General features: G+C 40.4%; 1 protein-coding gene across 2 annotated transcripts in view; it reads right to left on the reverse strand.

Annotated features, from left to right (window-relative positions):
• LOC101685766 (putative adhesion G protein-coupled receptor E4P) overlaps positions 1-16968 on the reverse strand; it is a 52396-nt gene that overhangs the window by 18714 nt on the left and 16714 nt on the right. For both annotated transcript variants that reach the window (XM_045085381.1, XM_045085375.1), the window contains 7 exons: positions 15232-15381; positions 12731-12771; positions 11941-12076; positions 11320-11427; positions 8091-8275; positions 7326-7493; positions 5583-5777 (listed from right to left, as the gene is read on the reverse strand). In XM_045085381.1, coding sequence (XP_044941316.1) covers positions 5583-5777; positions 7326-7493; positions 8091-8275; positions 11320-11427; positions 11941-12076; positions 12731-12771; positions 15232-15381 — 983 coding nt within the window. The remainder of the gene's footprint in view (positions 1-5582; positions 5778-7325; positions 7494-8090; positions 8276-11319; positions 11428-11940; positions 12077-12730; positions 12772-15231; positions 15382-16968) is intronic.

A 16968-nucleotide genomic window follows, 5' to 3' on the forward strand; every position in this document is an offset into this window, starting at 1 on the left:
TTGAAAATAGAAGGAGAGATTAAAAGCTTCCAGGACAAACAACAACTGAAAGAATTTGCAAATACCAAACCAGCTCTACAGGAAATATTGAAAGGGGTCCTCTAAGCAAAGAGAGAGCCTACAAGTGGTAGATCAGAAAGGAACAGAGACCATATACAGTAACAGTCACCTTACAGGCAATACAATGGCACTAAATTCATATCTCTCAATAGTTACCCTGAATGTTAATGGGCTAAATGCCCCTGTCAAAAGACACAGGGTATCAGAATGGATAAAAAAACAAAACCCATCTATATGTTGCCTCCAAGAAACACATTTTAAGCCCGAAGACACCTCCAGATTTAAAGTGAGGGGGGTGGAAAAGAATTTACCATGCTAATGGACATCAGAAGAAAGCAGGAGTGGCAATCCTTATATCAGATCAATTAGATTTTAAGCCAAAGACTATAATAAGAGATGAGGAAGGACACTATATCATACTCAAAGGGTCTGTCCAACAAGAAGATTTAACAATTTTAAATATCTATGCCCCCAACGTGGGAGCAGCCAACTATATAAACCAATTAATAACAAAATCAAAGAAACACATCAACAATAATACAATAATAGTAGGGGACTTTAACACTCCCCTCACTGAAATGGACAGGTCATCCAAGCAAAAGATCAGCAAGGAAATAAAGGCCTTAAACGACACACTGGACCAGATGGACATCACAGATATATTCAGAATATTTCACCCCAAAGCAACAGAATACACATTCTTCTCTAGTGCACATGGAACATTCTCCAGAATAGATCACATCCTCGGTCCTAAATCAGGACTCAACCGGTATCAAAAGATTGGGATCATTCCCTGCATATTTTCAGACCACAATGCTCTAAAGCTAGAACTCAACCACAAAAGGAAGTTTGGAAAGAACCCAAATACATGGAGACTAAACAGTATCCTTCTAAAGAATGAATGGGTCAACCGGGAAATTAAAGAAGAATTGAAAAAAATCATGGAAACAAATGATAATGAAAAATACAACGGTTCAAAATCTGTGGGACACAACAAAGGCAGTCCTGAGAGGAAAATATATAGCGCTACAAGCCTTTCTCAAGAAACAAGAAAGGTCTCAGGTACACAACCTAACCCTACACCTAAAGGAGCTGGAGAAAGAACAAGAAAGAAACCCTAAGCCCAGCAGGAGAAGAGAAATCATAAAGATCAGAGCAGAAATCAATGAAATAGAATCCAAAAAAAACAATAGAACAAATCAACGAAACTAGGAGCTGGTTCTTTGAAAGAATTAATAAAATTGATAAACCCCTGGCCCGACTTATCAAAAAGAAAAGAGAAAGGACCCAAATAAATAAAATCATGAATGAAAGAGGAGAGATCACAACTAACACCAAAGAAATACAAACTATTATAAGAACATACTATGAGCAACTCTACGGCAATAAATTTGACAATCTGGAAGAAATGGATGCATTCCTAGAAACATATAAACTACCACAACTGAGCCAGGAAGAAATAGAAAGCCTGAACAGACCCATAACCAGTAAGGAGATTGAAACAGTCATTAAAAAATCTCCAAACAAACAAAAGCCCAGGGCCAGACGGCTTCCCGGGGGAATTCTACCAAACATTTAAAGAAGAACTAATTCCTATTCTCCTGAAACTGTTTCCAAAAATAGAAATGGAAGGAAAACTTCCAAACTCATTTTATGAGGCCAGCATCACCTTGATCCCAAAACCAGACAAGGATCCCACCAAAAAAGAGAGCTATAGACCGATATCCTTGATGAACACAGATGCGAAAATACTCAACAAAATACTAGCCAATAGGATTCAACAGTACATTAAAAGGATTATTCACCACGACCAAGTGGGATTTATTCCAGGGCTGCAAGGTTGGTTCAACATCCGCAAATCAGTCAATGTGATACAACACATCAATAAAAGAAAGAACAAGAACCATATGATACTCTCAATAGATGCTGAAAAAGCATTTGACAAAGTACAACATCCCTTCCTGATCAAAACTCTTCAAAGTGTAGGGATAGAGGGCACATACCTCAATATCATCAAAGCCATCTATGAAAAACCCACCGCAAATATCATTCTCAATGGAGAAAAACTGAAAGCTTTTCCGCTAAGGTCAGGAACACGGCAGGGATGTCCATTATCACCACTGCTATTCAACATCGTACTAGAGGTCCTAACCTCAGCAATCAGACAACAAAAGGAAATTAAAGGCATCCAAATCGGCAAAGAAGAAGTCAAATTATCACTCTTCGCAGATGATATGATACTATATGTGGAAAACCCAAAAGACTCCACTCCAAAACTGCTAGAACTTATACAGGAATTTAGTAAAGTGTCAGGATATAAAATCAATGCACAGAAATCAGTTGCATTTCTCTACACCAACAGCAAGACAGAAGAAAGAGATATTAAGGAGTCAATCCCATTTACAATTGCATCCAAAACCATAAGATACCTAGGAATAAACCTAACCAAAGAGACACAGAATCTATACTCAGAAAACTATAAAGTACTCATGAAAGAAATTGAGGAAGACACAAAGAAATGGAAAAATGTTCCATGCTCCTGGATTGGAAGAATAAATATTGTGAAAATGTCTATGCTACCTAAAGCAATCTACACATTTAATGCAATTCCTATCAAAGTACCATCCATCTTTTTCAAAGAAATGGAACAAATAATGCTAAAATTTATATGGAACCAGAAAAGACCTCGAATAGCCAAAGGGATATTGAAAAAGAAAGCCAACGTTGGTGGCATCACAATTCCGGACTTCAGGCTCTATTACAAAGCTGTCATCATCAAGACAGCATGGTACTGGCACAAAAACAGACACATAGATCAATGGAACAGAATAGAGAGCCCAGAAATAGACCCTCAAATCTATGGTCAACTAATCTTCGACAAAGCAGGAAAGAATGTCCAATGGAAAAAAGACAGCCTTTTCAATAAATGGTGCTGGGAAAATTGGACAGCCACATGCAGAAAAATGAAATTGGACCATTTCCTTACACCACACACGAAAATAGACTCAAAATGGATGAAGGATCTCAATGTACGAAAGGAATCCATCAAAATCCTTGAGGAGAACACGGGCAGCAACCTCTTCGACCTCTGCCGCAGCAACATCTTCCTAGGAACAACGCCAAAGGCAAGGGAAGCAAGGGAAAAAATGAACTACTGGGATTTCATCAAGATCAAAAGCTTTTGCACAGCAAAGGAAACAGTTAACAAAATCAAAAGACAACTGACAGAATGGGAGAAGATATTTGCAAACGACATATCAGATAAAGGACTAGTGTCCAGAATCTATAAAGAACTTAGCAAACTCAACACCCAAAGAACAAATAATCCAATCAAGAAATGGGCAGAGGACATGAACAGACATTTCTGCAAAGAAGACATCCAGATGGCGAACAGACACATGAAAAAGTGCTCCATATCACTCGGCATCAGGGAAATACAAATCAAAACCACAATGAGATATCACCTCACACCAGTCAGAATGGCTAAAATCAACAAGTCAGGAAATGACAGATGCTGGCGAGGATGCGGAGAAAGGGGAACCCTCCTACACTGTTGGTGGGAATGCAAGCTGGTGCAGCCACTCTGGAAAACAGCATGGAGGTTCCTCAAAATGTTGAAAATAGAACTTGCCCTATGACCCAGCAATTGCACTATTGGGTATTTACCCTAAAGATACAAATGTAGTGATCCAAAGGGGCACATGCACCCGAATGTTTATAGCAGCAATGTCCACAATAGCCAAACTATGGAAAGAACCTAGATGTCCATCAACAGATGAATGGATCAAGAAGATGTGGTATATATACACAATGGAATACTATGCAGCCATCAAAAGAAATGAAATCTTGCCATTTGCAACAACGTGGATGGAACTAGAGCGTATCATGCTTAGCGAAATAAGTCAAGCAGAGAAAGACAACTATCATATGATCTCCCTGATATGAGGAAGTGGTGATACAACATGGAGGCTTAAGTGTGTAGAAGAAGAATAAATGAAACAAGATGGGATTGGGAGGGAGACAAACCATAAGTGACTCTTAATCTCACAAAACAAACTGAGGGTTGCCGGGGGGAGGGGGTTTGGGAGAAGGGGGTGGGATTATAGACATTGGGGAGGGTATGTGATTTGGTGAGTGCTGTGAAGTGTGTAAACCTGTTGATTCACAGACCTGTACCCCTGGGGATAAAAATATATGTTTATCAAAAATAAAAAATTAAAAAAAAAAATCTTAAATTTAAAAAATAATAATATAATAAAAAATGGGCAAGAGACATGAACAGACACTTCCCCAATGAAGACATACAAATGGCCAGCAGACACATGAAAAAATGTTCATCATCATTAGCCATCAAGGAAATTCAAGTCAAAACCACATCAAGAATAATACATTATATGTTAATAAAAATAATTAAAAAAATATTGAGATACCATCTTACACTAGTTAGAATGGCAAAGTTTAACAAGGCAGGAAACAACAAGTGTTGGAGAGGATGTGGAGAAAGGGGAACCCTCTTACACTGTTGGTGGGAATGCAAGTTGGTGCAGCCACTTTGGAAAACAGTGTAGGGGTTCCTCAAAAAATTAAAAATAGAGCTACCCTACAACCTGGCAATTGCACTACTAGGTATTTACCCCAAAGATACAGATGTAGTGAAAAGAAGGGCCATCTGTACCACAATGTTCATAGCAGCAATGTCCACAACAGCAATGTCGACAACAGCCAAACTGCCCTTCAACAGATGAATAGATAAAGAAGATGTAGTCCATATATACAATGAAATTAGCTGCCTCGTTAGTGCAGTACGTAACGTGTCAGTCTCATCTATATAATGAAATATTACTCAGCCACCAGAAAGGATGAATACCCACCATTCATACTAACATGGATGAAACTGGAGATTATGTTAAGTGAAATAAATCAAGCAGAGAAAGACAATTATCATATAGTTTCACTCATATGTGGAACATAAGGATAGCATGGAAGACCATAAGGGAAGGGAGGGAAAACTGAAGGGGGCAAATCAGAGAGGGAGATAAACCATGAAAAGCTATGGATTCCAGGAAACAAACTTGAGGGTTTCAGAGGGGAAGAGAGTGGGGGGAGGGCACATGTTGTGATGGGCACTGGGTGTTATACACAACTACATTATCGAATGCTACATCAAAAACTAATGACGTACTATATGGTAGCTAACCGAACATACTAAAAATGTGATGACTTAAAAAAATAAAAAATAAAATAAAGATTAGAAAGTCACTTATGGTTTGTCTCCCTCTCTGTTTTTATCTTATTTTTCTTTCCCTTCCCCTACTCATCTGTTTTATATTTTAAATTCTGCATATGAGTGAAATCATATGGTATTTATCTTTCTCTGATGGACTCATTATGTCAGCATAATTCCCTCTAGTTCCATCCATGTTGTTACCATTGCTGCTGACTCTTGCCTTCCCCCATCCTTCCTCAAGACAAGATGGCTAGATTTGATGATGACAACAAAGTGATTTGGTTAAATCACCTACCTTAGGCTCAATTTGATCAATCCCTGTAAGGAAGAGCAGGTGGGCCAGGAAGAGGCAGATGGAGAGCTGCAGGTGGAGGGAAGTGCTGGTGCTCTGGATGGGTCGGCACAGGAGGAAGGTGAGGGCTGCCAGGAGGAGGCACAGCAGGGAGAAGCTCAGCCCCACATAGGTGATCACAGTCAGCACAGGATCCACCTGTGAGCCACCAAGTTAAGAATCAATTACAGTTTCCAATTCTGCAGTTATATTTCTGATGGGGAGTCTGATGGGCTTCCCAGTTCAGTCCTTTAAACAGCTTGACTTAACCTCTCCAAGATTTGATGTTCTTATCTTCAAAATGGGTACACTAATAACATTCACCACACAAAGCTATTGAAAAACCAAAACCACTAGCCTGGTGCTGCCCAAAAGGAAAATGTGAGTCATATGTGGAATTTTAAATTTGCTAGTAGCCATATCTTTAAAAATGTGAAAAGAATCAGGTCAAATTAATTTAATAGTATTTATTTAAAATATTATCAGTCCAATGTATTGAATAGAGTCATATAACAACAATGCAATCAGTTCAAATTACAATCAATGTAAAATAATTATTAATGAGATATTTGATACTTTTTTCCATAATTAAGCCTTTGATATCCAGGGTGTATTTTAGGCTTATAACACATCTGAATTCAGATGCTTTTATTTTCAACGATAAAAGTGAAATGAAGCCCTACCAGTGAACTTGTAGTTGATGGAAATATATTTCATACTGCTTCTTAATTTAAATAAATTAAAATTAAATAAAATTTAAAAGTTCATTCTCAAGACACACTAGCCACATTTCAAGTGCCCAACAGCCATATGTGGCTGGTGATCCTATTGGACAACATAGCTCTCCAAAGTCATTTCCATGAAGGTTGGAATTTCTTTAACTGTTTTGTTCTTTGCTGTATCCTCAATGCCTAGAACAACATCTGGCATATAGTAGGCATTCATATGCAAATTTGTTGAATGACGAAAACGCCATGCATTTAAATGTGTAATACAATGGTTGTCATAGAGTGAATGTTCAATAATTGAGAGCTTAAAAGAAGTAGAATAAGAAGTTAGGTAAATTTCTTTAAATCTGGCTTATCCTAGATGTGGTTGGGACCTGGGAAGTTCAAGGACCTATACTTTTTCATTGGTGACAATCAGTTGCCTTCTTTCCTGTCTGACCCATTGTAACTGTCTCTTGCAGAGTAACGGATGCTTGATTTCTGATCCTCTTAGACCCCAGACCCGGCCACTATAGGGGCTGAAAACCCAACTTCCTAGTGTTTGAGGGCTTTCTCTGCTAGCTTGAGCTTACTCTGCCCATGCCCATGGACAGAATTCTGCCAGAATTAATGGCTCCACCCCAGATGCAGCTTTCAACCAATGCCTGAGAGGAGGTTGTGTATAGATAGCCTATCTCTCTTGCAGTTCAGTTAGGATGACTCAACTGCATCTCCTACACTAACTCCCAGAGTACTCTAGAGGGAATGAGGTTCCAGATGCCCAAAGTGATGAGCGGCGTGATAATGCTATCTGCCTTGGCTTCTGTTTTTTCTTGTTTCATTTCCCAGCTCCTTATTTGTGCTTCCTGGAATTACCTCTCAAGTAAACTACTCCCACTTGCCTCCTTATCTCAGAATTCTTTTCTAAGACAGGGAGAGGACAATCTCACAGTTTCTGGGATACAGTCAGATACCAGGAGGGGACCATGAATCTTGGTACCTCGGAAACAAGAGCCATGAGGACAGCAAAGCTGGAGAGGTGGAAGCACTTGCATTCGGTATGTGAACTGTTGCTCCTCACATGATGGCAGCCCTTTGTTGACCAGATGCCCCCCTCTTCTGATCCATTCCAGTAGACACAGAAATGTTTTGTTCTTGTACCACCAGGCTGAAAGAGAATAGCCTGAAAGTAGGGCTTTTTCTGGTTTTACTATCTCAATTTTACCGGTTAGTTATGGATGTATTGCATTGGAAACTGGAATGGGAAAATCCCATTATCTAGAACACTTGTGGGGAAGAGTTTTATATGACCATGCCTGCTGTGGGCTTTATTCTTCCTTTATCCTGTCCTTCTCTGGTCATCTCAGAGTCCCAGGGATTGACCCATATGAACTGCTTTACCCAAGCTCCTTGTCATTGGGACAACCAATGAGAGGAGCAGGTGAGAATTCCTTAGATGAGAGGAGGGGGAAGTCAGGCATTTCTTCTAGATGCTTCTTCTGCTTCAGGATATCGCCGTCTCCAGCAGGGCAACCCTCCTGCATTTCTCCAGCTCTCACTGGGCTCAACAATGCTCATCCCTCCATTGCCTATTTGGCTTTAAAACATGATAATAGCTTCCCCTTGTGCCAATCTTTGGGTGCCTCAACATTTCTTGTTGGTTCTGTTAACTCCGAACGAGCAGAGTTGGATTCAGTTTCTTGGCAGGACCGTAACACACCTCTTTAAGGTAATGTACTGAGAACCAGCTCTGGATTTTGCTCACCTGAACATGTTGGAAGGTCAGGAACACAGGTTCAGACAGATATACTTTTTTCTTCGTACTAATGGTGCCACTCACAACATGAGAGTTCAGTTTCACTTCCTGTGTCCCTCTTCCATCATTAAAAAAGGACCCATTTGGCATATCCTGAAGAGACTGATAAGTGACAAGTGCAACTGCACTTCTATCTGAGAAAACAGGAGAGAAATCACTTTAGAGGGCATCCATATTATGGGAATTCAGTGTCTTGTTAAGAGTCATAAGGTAAACATTAGGTATGGTCAAAATCACCCTTGGAAATCCTTTATGTTGTCCCTTCAATACCTTGTGTATGGTTTGGGGTATGATATTTTGTATATGTAATACATATTATAATACACCTTATAAGAGATATGTGTGCAAAATATCCATTAGTGTATTGTAAAAATATATATAAGCCCTTAGACATCAAAATCAGAGCCGTGAGGCAAGATATTTATCCTCAAAAGAGCAGGTAGAACTTAGGTGGGAGTGAGGAGATCACATATTCCCATCTTCTATTTCAAGCCCACTCTAGGGTATCTAATTTATTATTTTTTAAAAGATTTATATTTATTTATTTGACAGACAGAGACACAGTGAGAGAGGGAACACAAGCAGAGGGAGTAGGGAGAGGGAGAAGCAGGTTTCCTGTTGAGCAGAGAGCTGGGTGCTGGACTCGATCCCAAGACCCTGGGATCATGACCTGAGCCAAAGGCAGATGGTATGCAGGATGACACATTCTTTTAATTCATTCTCTCATTCTCCTTCCCTCCATCTTTCTCTCTTTCTCCCTCTCCCATCCTCCTTCCCTCCCCTTTTTAATGCAAGAATAATTTAATTCACAGAAGGTAAATTCGCAAATGATGCTCTGTCGCACAATGTAATATTTCTTAAACTGCAATTGCTTGTGAACCACCACCCCCAGTTTTAGTCAAAGCTACTTTCCACCTCTATTATTATTTACTCCATTTTAAACACCAACTCATTTGTAGCTCTTTTCCCTCCCCCTTGTCCATCTGACAGCTCACCATCAGGAGTGAAGATTACTCCGTAGCTGGGACTTTTCTGGAGAAAATAGAGCAGGTATTTCACTCTCTCCAAAGAACCAGGTCTTTCTCTTTGAAATATTTTTCATGCACTCTTTCATTATTGTATTTATTCACTCTTTTTTTTTAAAGATTTTTATTTATTTATTTGACAGACAGAGATCACAAGTAGGAAGAGAGGCAGGCAGAGAGAGAGGAGGGAAGAAGGCTCCCCGCTGAACAGAAAGTCCGATGCCCGGCTTGATCCCAGGACCCTGGGATCCTGACCTGAGTGAAGGCAGAGGTTTTAAACCACTGAGCCACCCAGGTGCCCCAATATTTATTCACTCTTTCAAGAAATATTTATTGAGCATCTAGCATGTGCCTGACGGTGTTCCAGACATTGCAAAACAACAGTGAAGAAAATAGGCCGAGTTCTTGCCATCAGAGAGCTGATATTATAGTGGGAGAGATAGACCACAAACACCTTAAGAAAAATTGCATAGTGTACGTGCTGTGCAGAAATTTAAATGAGATAGTGGAATAAGGCAGGGATGGCAAGCTATGGCCTGAGAATCAAATCCAGCCTACCACCTGTTTTTGTACATAAGGCACACAGCTATGCCCTTTCATTTACATATCATCTATGGCTGTTTCCCACTGGAATGTCAGAGTTGAGTAGTCACAACAACGATCATCTGGCCCAAGCAAGCAAGGAAAACAAAAGCAAAAATGAACTATTGGGACCCCATCAAAATTAAAAGCTTCTGCACAGTGAAGAAAACAATCAACAAAACTAAAAGGCAACCTTTGGAATGGGAGAAGGTATTTTCAAATGACATATTTGATAAAGGATTAGTTTTATAAAGAACTTATGAAAGAAACTTATCCAGAAAACAAATAATCTAGTTGAAAAATGGGCAGAAGACATGAATAGACCTTTTTTCCAAAGAAGATACACAGATGACTAACAGACACATAAAAGATGTTCAACATCACTCAGCATCAGGGAAATACAGATCAAAACCATGATGAGATACTACCTGACACCTGTCAGAATGGCTAAAATTAACAACACAGGAAACAACAGATGTTCACAAGGATGTGGAGAAAAAGGAACCCCCTTATACTGTTGGTGGGAATGAAAACTCATGCAGCCACTGTGGAAAACAGTATGGAGATTCCTCAAAAAGTTAAAAATAGAGCTACCCTATGACCCAGTAATTGTACTACTATGTATTTACCCAAAAGATATAAAAATATGGATTTCAAGGGCTACATGCACCCCGAAGTTTATAGCAGCATTATCAACATTAGCCAAACTATGGGAAGAGCCCAGTGTCCATCAACTGTTGAGTGGATAAAGATGGAAGCCGTGGGAGATATATCTATATCTATATCCATATGATGGAATATTACTTAGCCATAAAAAAGAATAAAATCTTGCATTTTGCAATGACATAGTGAAGCTAGAGTATATTATGCAAAATCATATGATTTCACTCACATGTGGAATTCAAGAAACAAAACAGATGACCATGGGGGAAAAAAGAAAAAAGAGGGGCAAACCATAAAACAGACTCTTAACTGTAGAGAACAAACTGAGGGTTCCTGGAGGGGCAGAGGGTAGAGGGATGGGTTAAATGAGTGATGGGTATTAAGGAGGGCACTTGTAATAAGCACTTGGTGTTGTATGTAAGTGATGAATCACTAAATCTATACCTGAAACCAGTATTACACTGTATGTTAACTAACTGGAATTTAAATAAGAACTTGAGAAAAAAATTACTATCTGGTCCTTTCACAGAAAAAGATTGCCAACTCACAGGACAGAGGAAAGCTAGGGACTATTTTAAATAGGGTGATCATGAAACATTTCTCAAGGGAAAGAGTGTTTAAGGCAACAAGGATCTGTTGCTTTCAAGTGCTTCCTTTTCAGACCATCATATGGAAACAGAGCATGCAACAGCCTGTTCCTCCTTTTAAGGAAGCATGCCAAGGGATCACTGTTTGAACTTCAGCCTGTCACAAAAGACCCACAACTGTGTTCCCCAAATTGCCTGGTTAGTGGTCACCATGTAGAGTCCCCCCGCCTTGAAGGCTTTGTAAGTTGGCCTAATCACCTAGAAATGAGACAATAGTGCCTAGGATTTGGAGGTCAGGAGAATTCATCTTAAACACAGTACCTTCTATAGTTCCTTTGAAAGCATCAGTACAGTCGATATCCATAGTGTTATTTCCAGCTTCTAGAAAAGTCTTCTCACTTGTCTCATTGCACCTCTTGATTTCATAGACTGGAAACATTAAGGAAGTTAGTTCTGCTTTGCTTGCTTCTCATGCAAAAGAAATTTGTTGAAGAACTCTCTTCTTTGAAAGGCCCCCTACTGATGATTTCCTTTTCTGCATGCAAGGTAGACTAGATGGCATTCCCTTCCACATCTCTGGCTGATGGGATGAGATGGTCAAAATGGTCTAAACAGCATCCACTGGCCACAGCAACCCAGGGGAAGATAGGGGATGGCCATGCTTCCCAGAGCTGCAACCAGGTGGACATATAATATTTAAAGATCAAAAAACTTTAAAAAATGTATACTGGAGTACCTGGTGATGGGGTGACTTAAGTTTTTAAGCAAGAGAGGCTAAACATTTAAAAGTTTTCCAGGAAAAGTCACCTGGGAGCAGGTCTGCATTTGGAAAGAACCCCTTGAATGAATTCTCCATGTCATAGAAACATAAACACAAGGTCTAACAAAATGTCAGCCTCCTAAAATGTTTTGGTCGTAAGGAAAATGTTCTATGTTTCTTACCTATACCAAGAGTAGTATTCTCATGCTTCCCTGGAGAAGCTAAATCCTCAGTCCATATGATCTCTTCCATTTTTTGAAATATTTGGGTAGCTATTTTTGCAATGTTCTCCGGGTTTCTTTTGTGCTTTGGAATTTCCTTTCAAGGAAATAAAGCTAATTAGGTAGGCTCTTCCTGAAACTTGAGAAAGCAGGAATATCTTCTGTAGTTGGGTGAGTCCAGAAGGCAGTAACATTGATTAAGGTATAGGCTCTACACTCTCAGCCTGATAGATATCTTCTCATTGACCACACACAGCCCTGTGAAGGGCATGTCATTCACTCCATTGTGTATATGGGAACATGAAGGCCTGAAGGATGAGGTGTCTGGAACCCATGAAGAGCACCTTACAGTAGAAGACAGGGGAGGGGAAGTGGTGACAGGGGTGGAGTGAAGCTCTGTATTTCTGATGCCGGTCTTTGAACAATAGCTGAGGCACTAAAAACCTTCCCCATGGTTTCTCATGCCTATTGACATCTGAGACCAGATAATGCAGGAGGCTGTCTCCGGGCATAACTATTTAGCAGCATCCTTGGTCTCTACCCACTTGATGCCCAGTAGCACTTGAGTTGTGACAACCAAAAAACATCCACAGACATTGCCAGATGTCCCCTGGGAGAAAGGACAAATCATTCCTGCATGGGAGCTAGTGTGTCCTAAAAGGCAGAGGGAGCCATGGTAGTTATTTGAGCAGGAGAATAATATGGCAAGACTGGCCAGCTGCCTCCCAGACCCAAGCTTCACTTCACTCACCTGACTGTTCTCTAAGAATGGTGTCTCCTCACTGGAGCGCTCTGAGGAAAAAAAGTAGCCATTGAGTGGTATGTGGAAGGTTAACACACCTGGCCCACATCCCTTTCCAATCACTCTTGAGTTGGGTCTTTCCCTGATGCTTCCCATCATTGCCCAAGTCCCCTCCAAGAAGTCCCAAATGTCTTCTAAAGTAGAGATTTAAAAGGTGATTAGGGCAGGGCCACCAGTTCAATGACTAAGTCAATAGTATTTATGGCATACCTACTAAAAGCCAGGAACAATACTAAACCTTATGGAAGAAAGTTGACTAAGAAACAAAGGGTGTCTCTTGTGGAGTTTGCAGTCTGGTGGGAGAGTCACTAGTTAAATAATGACAAATAAAGGATTAAGTGATTACAAGGGTCCAACATCTTCTTAATATATATGACAAGATACCTTGGGAGCCCACAGAGAAGCCTAGAATGTGGAGGGTACAGAGGAGGCGTCCTGAAGGAATGGGTGTTCACTTGGTTAATAATACAGAAGCAGTAATAACACCTGTAGTTGTCTACACACATGGCATATAAAGTGTCTTAATACACGCTATCTCATGCAAAGAAACACAGAAGGTTCTAGAACAGGCTTATGTAGCTTGATAGCTAATATTTACTGAGCCTTCCTAGGTAGCTAGCACTGCACTGAATGTTTTACACACCTTAATAATCAAAATGGAAGTGCCTGGGTGGCTCAGTGGTTTAAGACTCTGCCTTCGGCTCAGGTCATGATCTCAGGGTCCTGGGATAAAGCCCTGCATTGGGCTCTCTGTTCAGCAAGGAGACTGCTTCCCCCCCTCTCTCTGCCTACTTGTGATCTCTTTCTCTCTCTCTGTCAAATAAATAAATAAAAATCTTTTTAAAAAGTCAAAATGGGTAGGTGAGGTGTATTAGTTTCCCAAGTCTGCTTTTAAAAAGTTCCACAAACGAGGGGAATTTAAAACAATAGAAATTTATTTCCTCATGGTTCTGGAGGCTAAAAGTCCAAAATCAAGATTATTGGCAGGGCCATACTCCCTTGGGAAGCCTCTAAGGAAGATCCTTCTTTGCATCTCCTAGCTTCTGGTGGTTGCAAGCAATCTTTGGTGTCCCTTGGCTGGTGGTACCAGAACCCCAGCCTCTGTGTCTGCCCTTGCATGTCCCTCGGTATGTGTGTGTGTCCCCACAACCCACTTCCTCCTTCTTATAAGGACCCCAGTCATGTTGGATTGATTTTATTAGATCTGCAAAGACTTTCTTTCCAAATAAGATCATATTCCCAGTTTCCAGATGGATGTGAATTTGGGGAGATTCTATTCCACCCAGAACGTAACGTAAGTAGGTTTCTGAAGTGACTCAACAATTACTGTTCCTTGGAATCCCCCCTCCCCCCGACTAGACCCACTGACTCACTGCTAATGAACAGAACACAGCAAAAGTGTTAGGACATCACTGTTGAGACTGGGTTATAAAAGACTACAACTTCTACTTTTTTCACACTCTTTTTCTGGCTATTCTCATGTGCTTGCTACAACAAAGCAAGCTGGAGAGGCTGATATCTACGAACTGAGGGTGGTCTCTCTCCAACTACCAGGAAGAAATTGAGGCCTTCAGTCCAGTGGCTTTGAAAGAACTAAATCCTGCCATCAACCACGTGAGTGAACTTGGAAGGAGATCTGTCCCTAGATGAGCCTTCAGATGAGAATGCATCCCTACCCAATATTTTGACTTTAGCTGTGAGAAATCCTGGAACAGAGGACACAGGGAAGTTATACCTAGATTCCTGGCCTACAGAGACTGTGAGACAATATCGTTGTTTTAAGCCACTACCATTGGGGTAACTGTTATGTAGTAATACATAACTCATACAGTTGATGCTGTTATTATTCCCAATTACAGGTGAGGCATATAAAAGTTATTACCCAAAAGTTAGTTGATAAGTGTTAGAGGCAGAAATTAAGTCCAATCTATTGAACTCAAAACATGGAATTATACTAGGAATGAGCAAATAGGTAAACATGCTGTGGTCATTGGGAGCCATGTTTTCAGCATGGCAGAAGCAGTGACAAACAAGGACAGAGGGAAGGCTAGAAGGAGCCCTGATGTTGGATGGGAATCTGAGGTATCAGTGTGAACTCATAGGGTTTAGTATATAGACAGATAAATAGATGTAGAAATTGAATTTAAAGTGAGAGAGGAAGAAACAAGTAGGGAAGTCGAGCAGAAAATCTGAGATGTCATTTTGGAAGCTCAAGAAAGAGACCCAGACAGGAGACATACTCTTGCAAGGCAGCTGCATAAGGTCGTTGATTGGTGCTGGAGGCTTGGGTGGTGCCTTCTGGGAAATGATTACCAGGGACCAGAGTAGGGTACAGAACAAGGGCCAGGACAAATCTCTGTTCTCTTACTCTGGCCTGAAATCAATGGAGTTCTCAATGTCTACCCTCCCCCACTCCTTTTTCATGGTGGAAAGTACTTGGAAATCCTTACCATAACACGCTTCTTGATCTGACTTGAAGAATCTAGCCAACCAGTTAAAGATACGATATGAGAAACAGCTACAGTAGTAACTTCCAATTTCATTTCGGCAGTATGATTCCTTCTTGCACTTTGCCAGCCCAGCTGTACACTCATCAATATCTGCAAATCAAGAGAAAAACATCATTTTTCATTCTCATCAAACTATACTATCTTCCCTTGCACGTGGAGTCTCCAGTACCCACCCTCATTCATAAGCATTCTTGGAGAAGATGACTCCATATCATAAAGGTGATAGTTCTCCTCCAGTTGATGTATAAATACAATACAATCCTATTGAAAAACATCTAGCTAGACTTTAAGGAGTAAGACAGTGGATACAATCATGTAAGTATAGCCAGAAAAACTCTGCAGTGCGGACCTGTCTAATGAGACACTGAAACACACTTTAAAGCCTCAATAAAATGAATGCTGGCACATGAATTGACAAAGAGTCCAGGGAAATAGACTCAAAGTCCAGAAACAGACCCAAGTACATATGGAGCTTTAGAGTATGATGATGGTGATATGTCAAACCACTGAGTGAAGGACAAGTGGTTCTTTTTGTTTTTTTTTTAAGATTTTATTTATTTATTTGACAGAGAGAAATCACAAGTAGATGGAGAGGCAGGCAGAGAGAGAGAGAGAGGGAAGCAGGCTCCCTGCCAAGCAGAGAGCCTGATGCGGGACTCGATCCCAGGACCCTGAGATCATGACCCGAGCCGAAGGCAGCGGCTTAACCCACTGAGCCACCCAGGCGCCCCAGGACAAGTGGTTCTTTCAATACTTGGATCACAAGATTTGTTTAATCAATTTAAAACACACAGCAAATTTAAAAAAAACACACACAGCAAGTAGCAAGGAAAGAGGTAAAGCAAGAGAGGCAAGAGGATCCCACTGTCCAAGTCAGTGGGACTTTGGAACAAAGGCACATGCAATATTCATGTGTTCTGCATCTATCTGCCACATCTATCTGGTGGACCAGAGTTGAGGTTCAAGCAAAGGGACCCACAGACAGAAGTTGCCCTGAGCCAATGACTCACACATATTCTCTCTGTTGGGAGGACTCAGGACAAGTAAGTGCATTGAACCAATAGTTGCAATTTGCCTGATAGTCTGTGGGTTATATCAAGCTCTGGGTATGTTTCGGGTAGAGGGTTATATGTGCCAGAATGGTAATCACCAATGAGTGACCAAATTAAAACCTCTTACATATTAAGTGCTTGTGTGTATTTTGCTTATATTGTGTATCTTGAACACCTAATGCCTCTTAGTTATTTAAACTGAGAACTTTTCCCCTAAGATCAGGAACACAGCAGTGATGTCGACTATCACCACTGCTATTCAACATAGTATTAGAAGTCCTAGTCTCAGCAACAAAAAGAAAAAAAAAAATATCTGAATCAGCAAACAAGAAGTCAAACTATCACCCTTTGCAGATGATATGATGCTTTATGTGGAAAACCCAAAAGATTCCACTCCAAAACTGCTAGAACTCATACAGGAATTCAGTAAAATGTCAGGATATAAAATCAATGCACAGAAATCAGCTGCATTTCTGTACACCAACAGCAAGACAGAAGAAAGAGAAATTAAGGAGTTGATCCCATTTACAATTGCACCCAAAACCATAAGATACCTAGGAATAAACTTAACCAAAGAGGCAAAGAATCTGTACTCAGAAAAGTATTCATGAAAGAAATTGAGGAA

Source organism: Mustela putorius, unplaced genomic scaffold (genome assembly GCF_011764305.1).
Source record: "Mustela putorius furo isolate JIRA1106 unplaced genomic scaffold, ASM1176430v1.1 tig00000095_pilon_pilon_pilon, whole genome shotgun sequence".
NCBI lineage: Eukaryota > Metazoa > Chordata > Mammalia > Carnivora > Mustelidae > Mustela > Mustela putorius.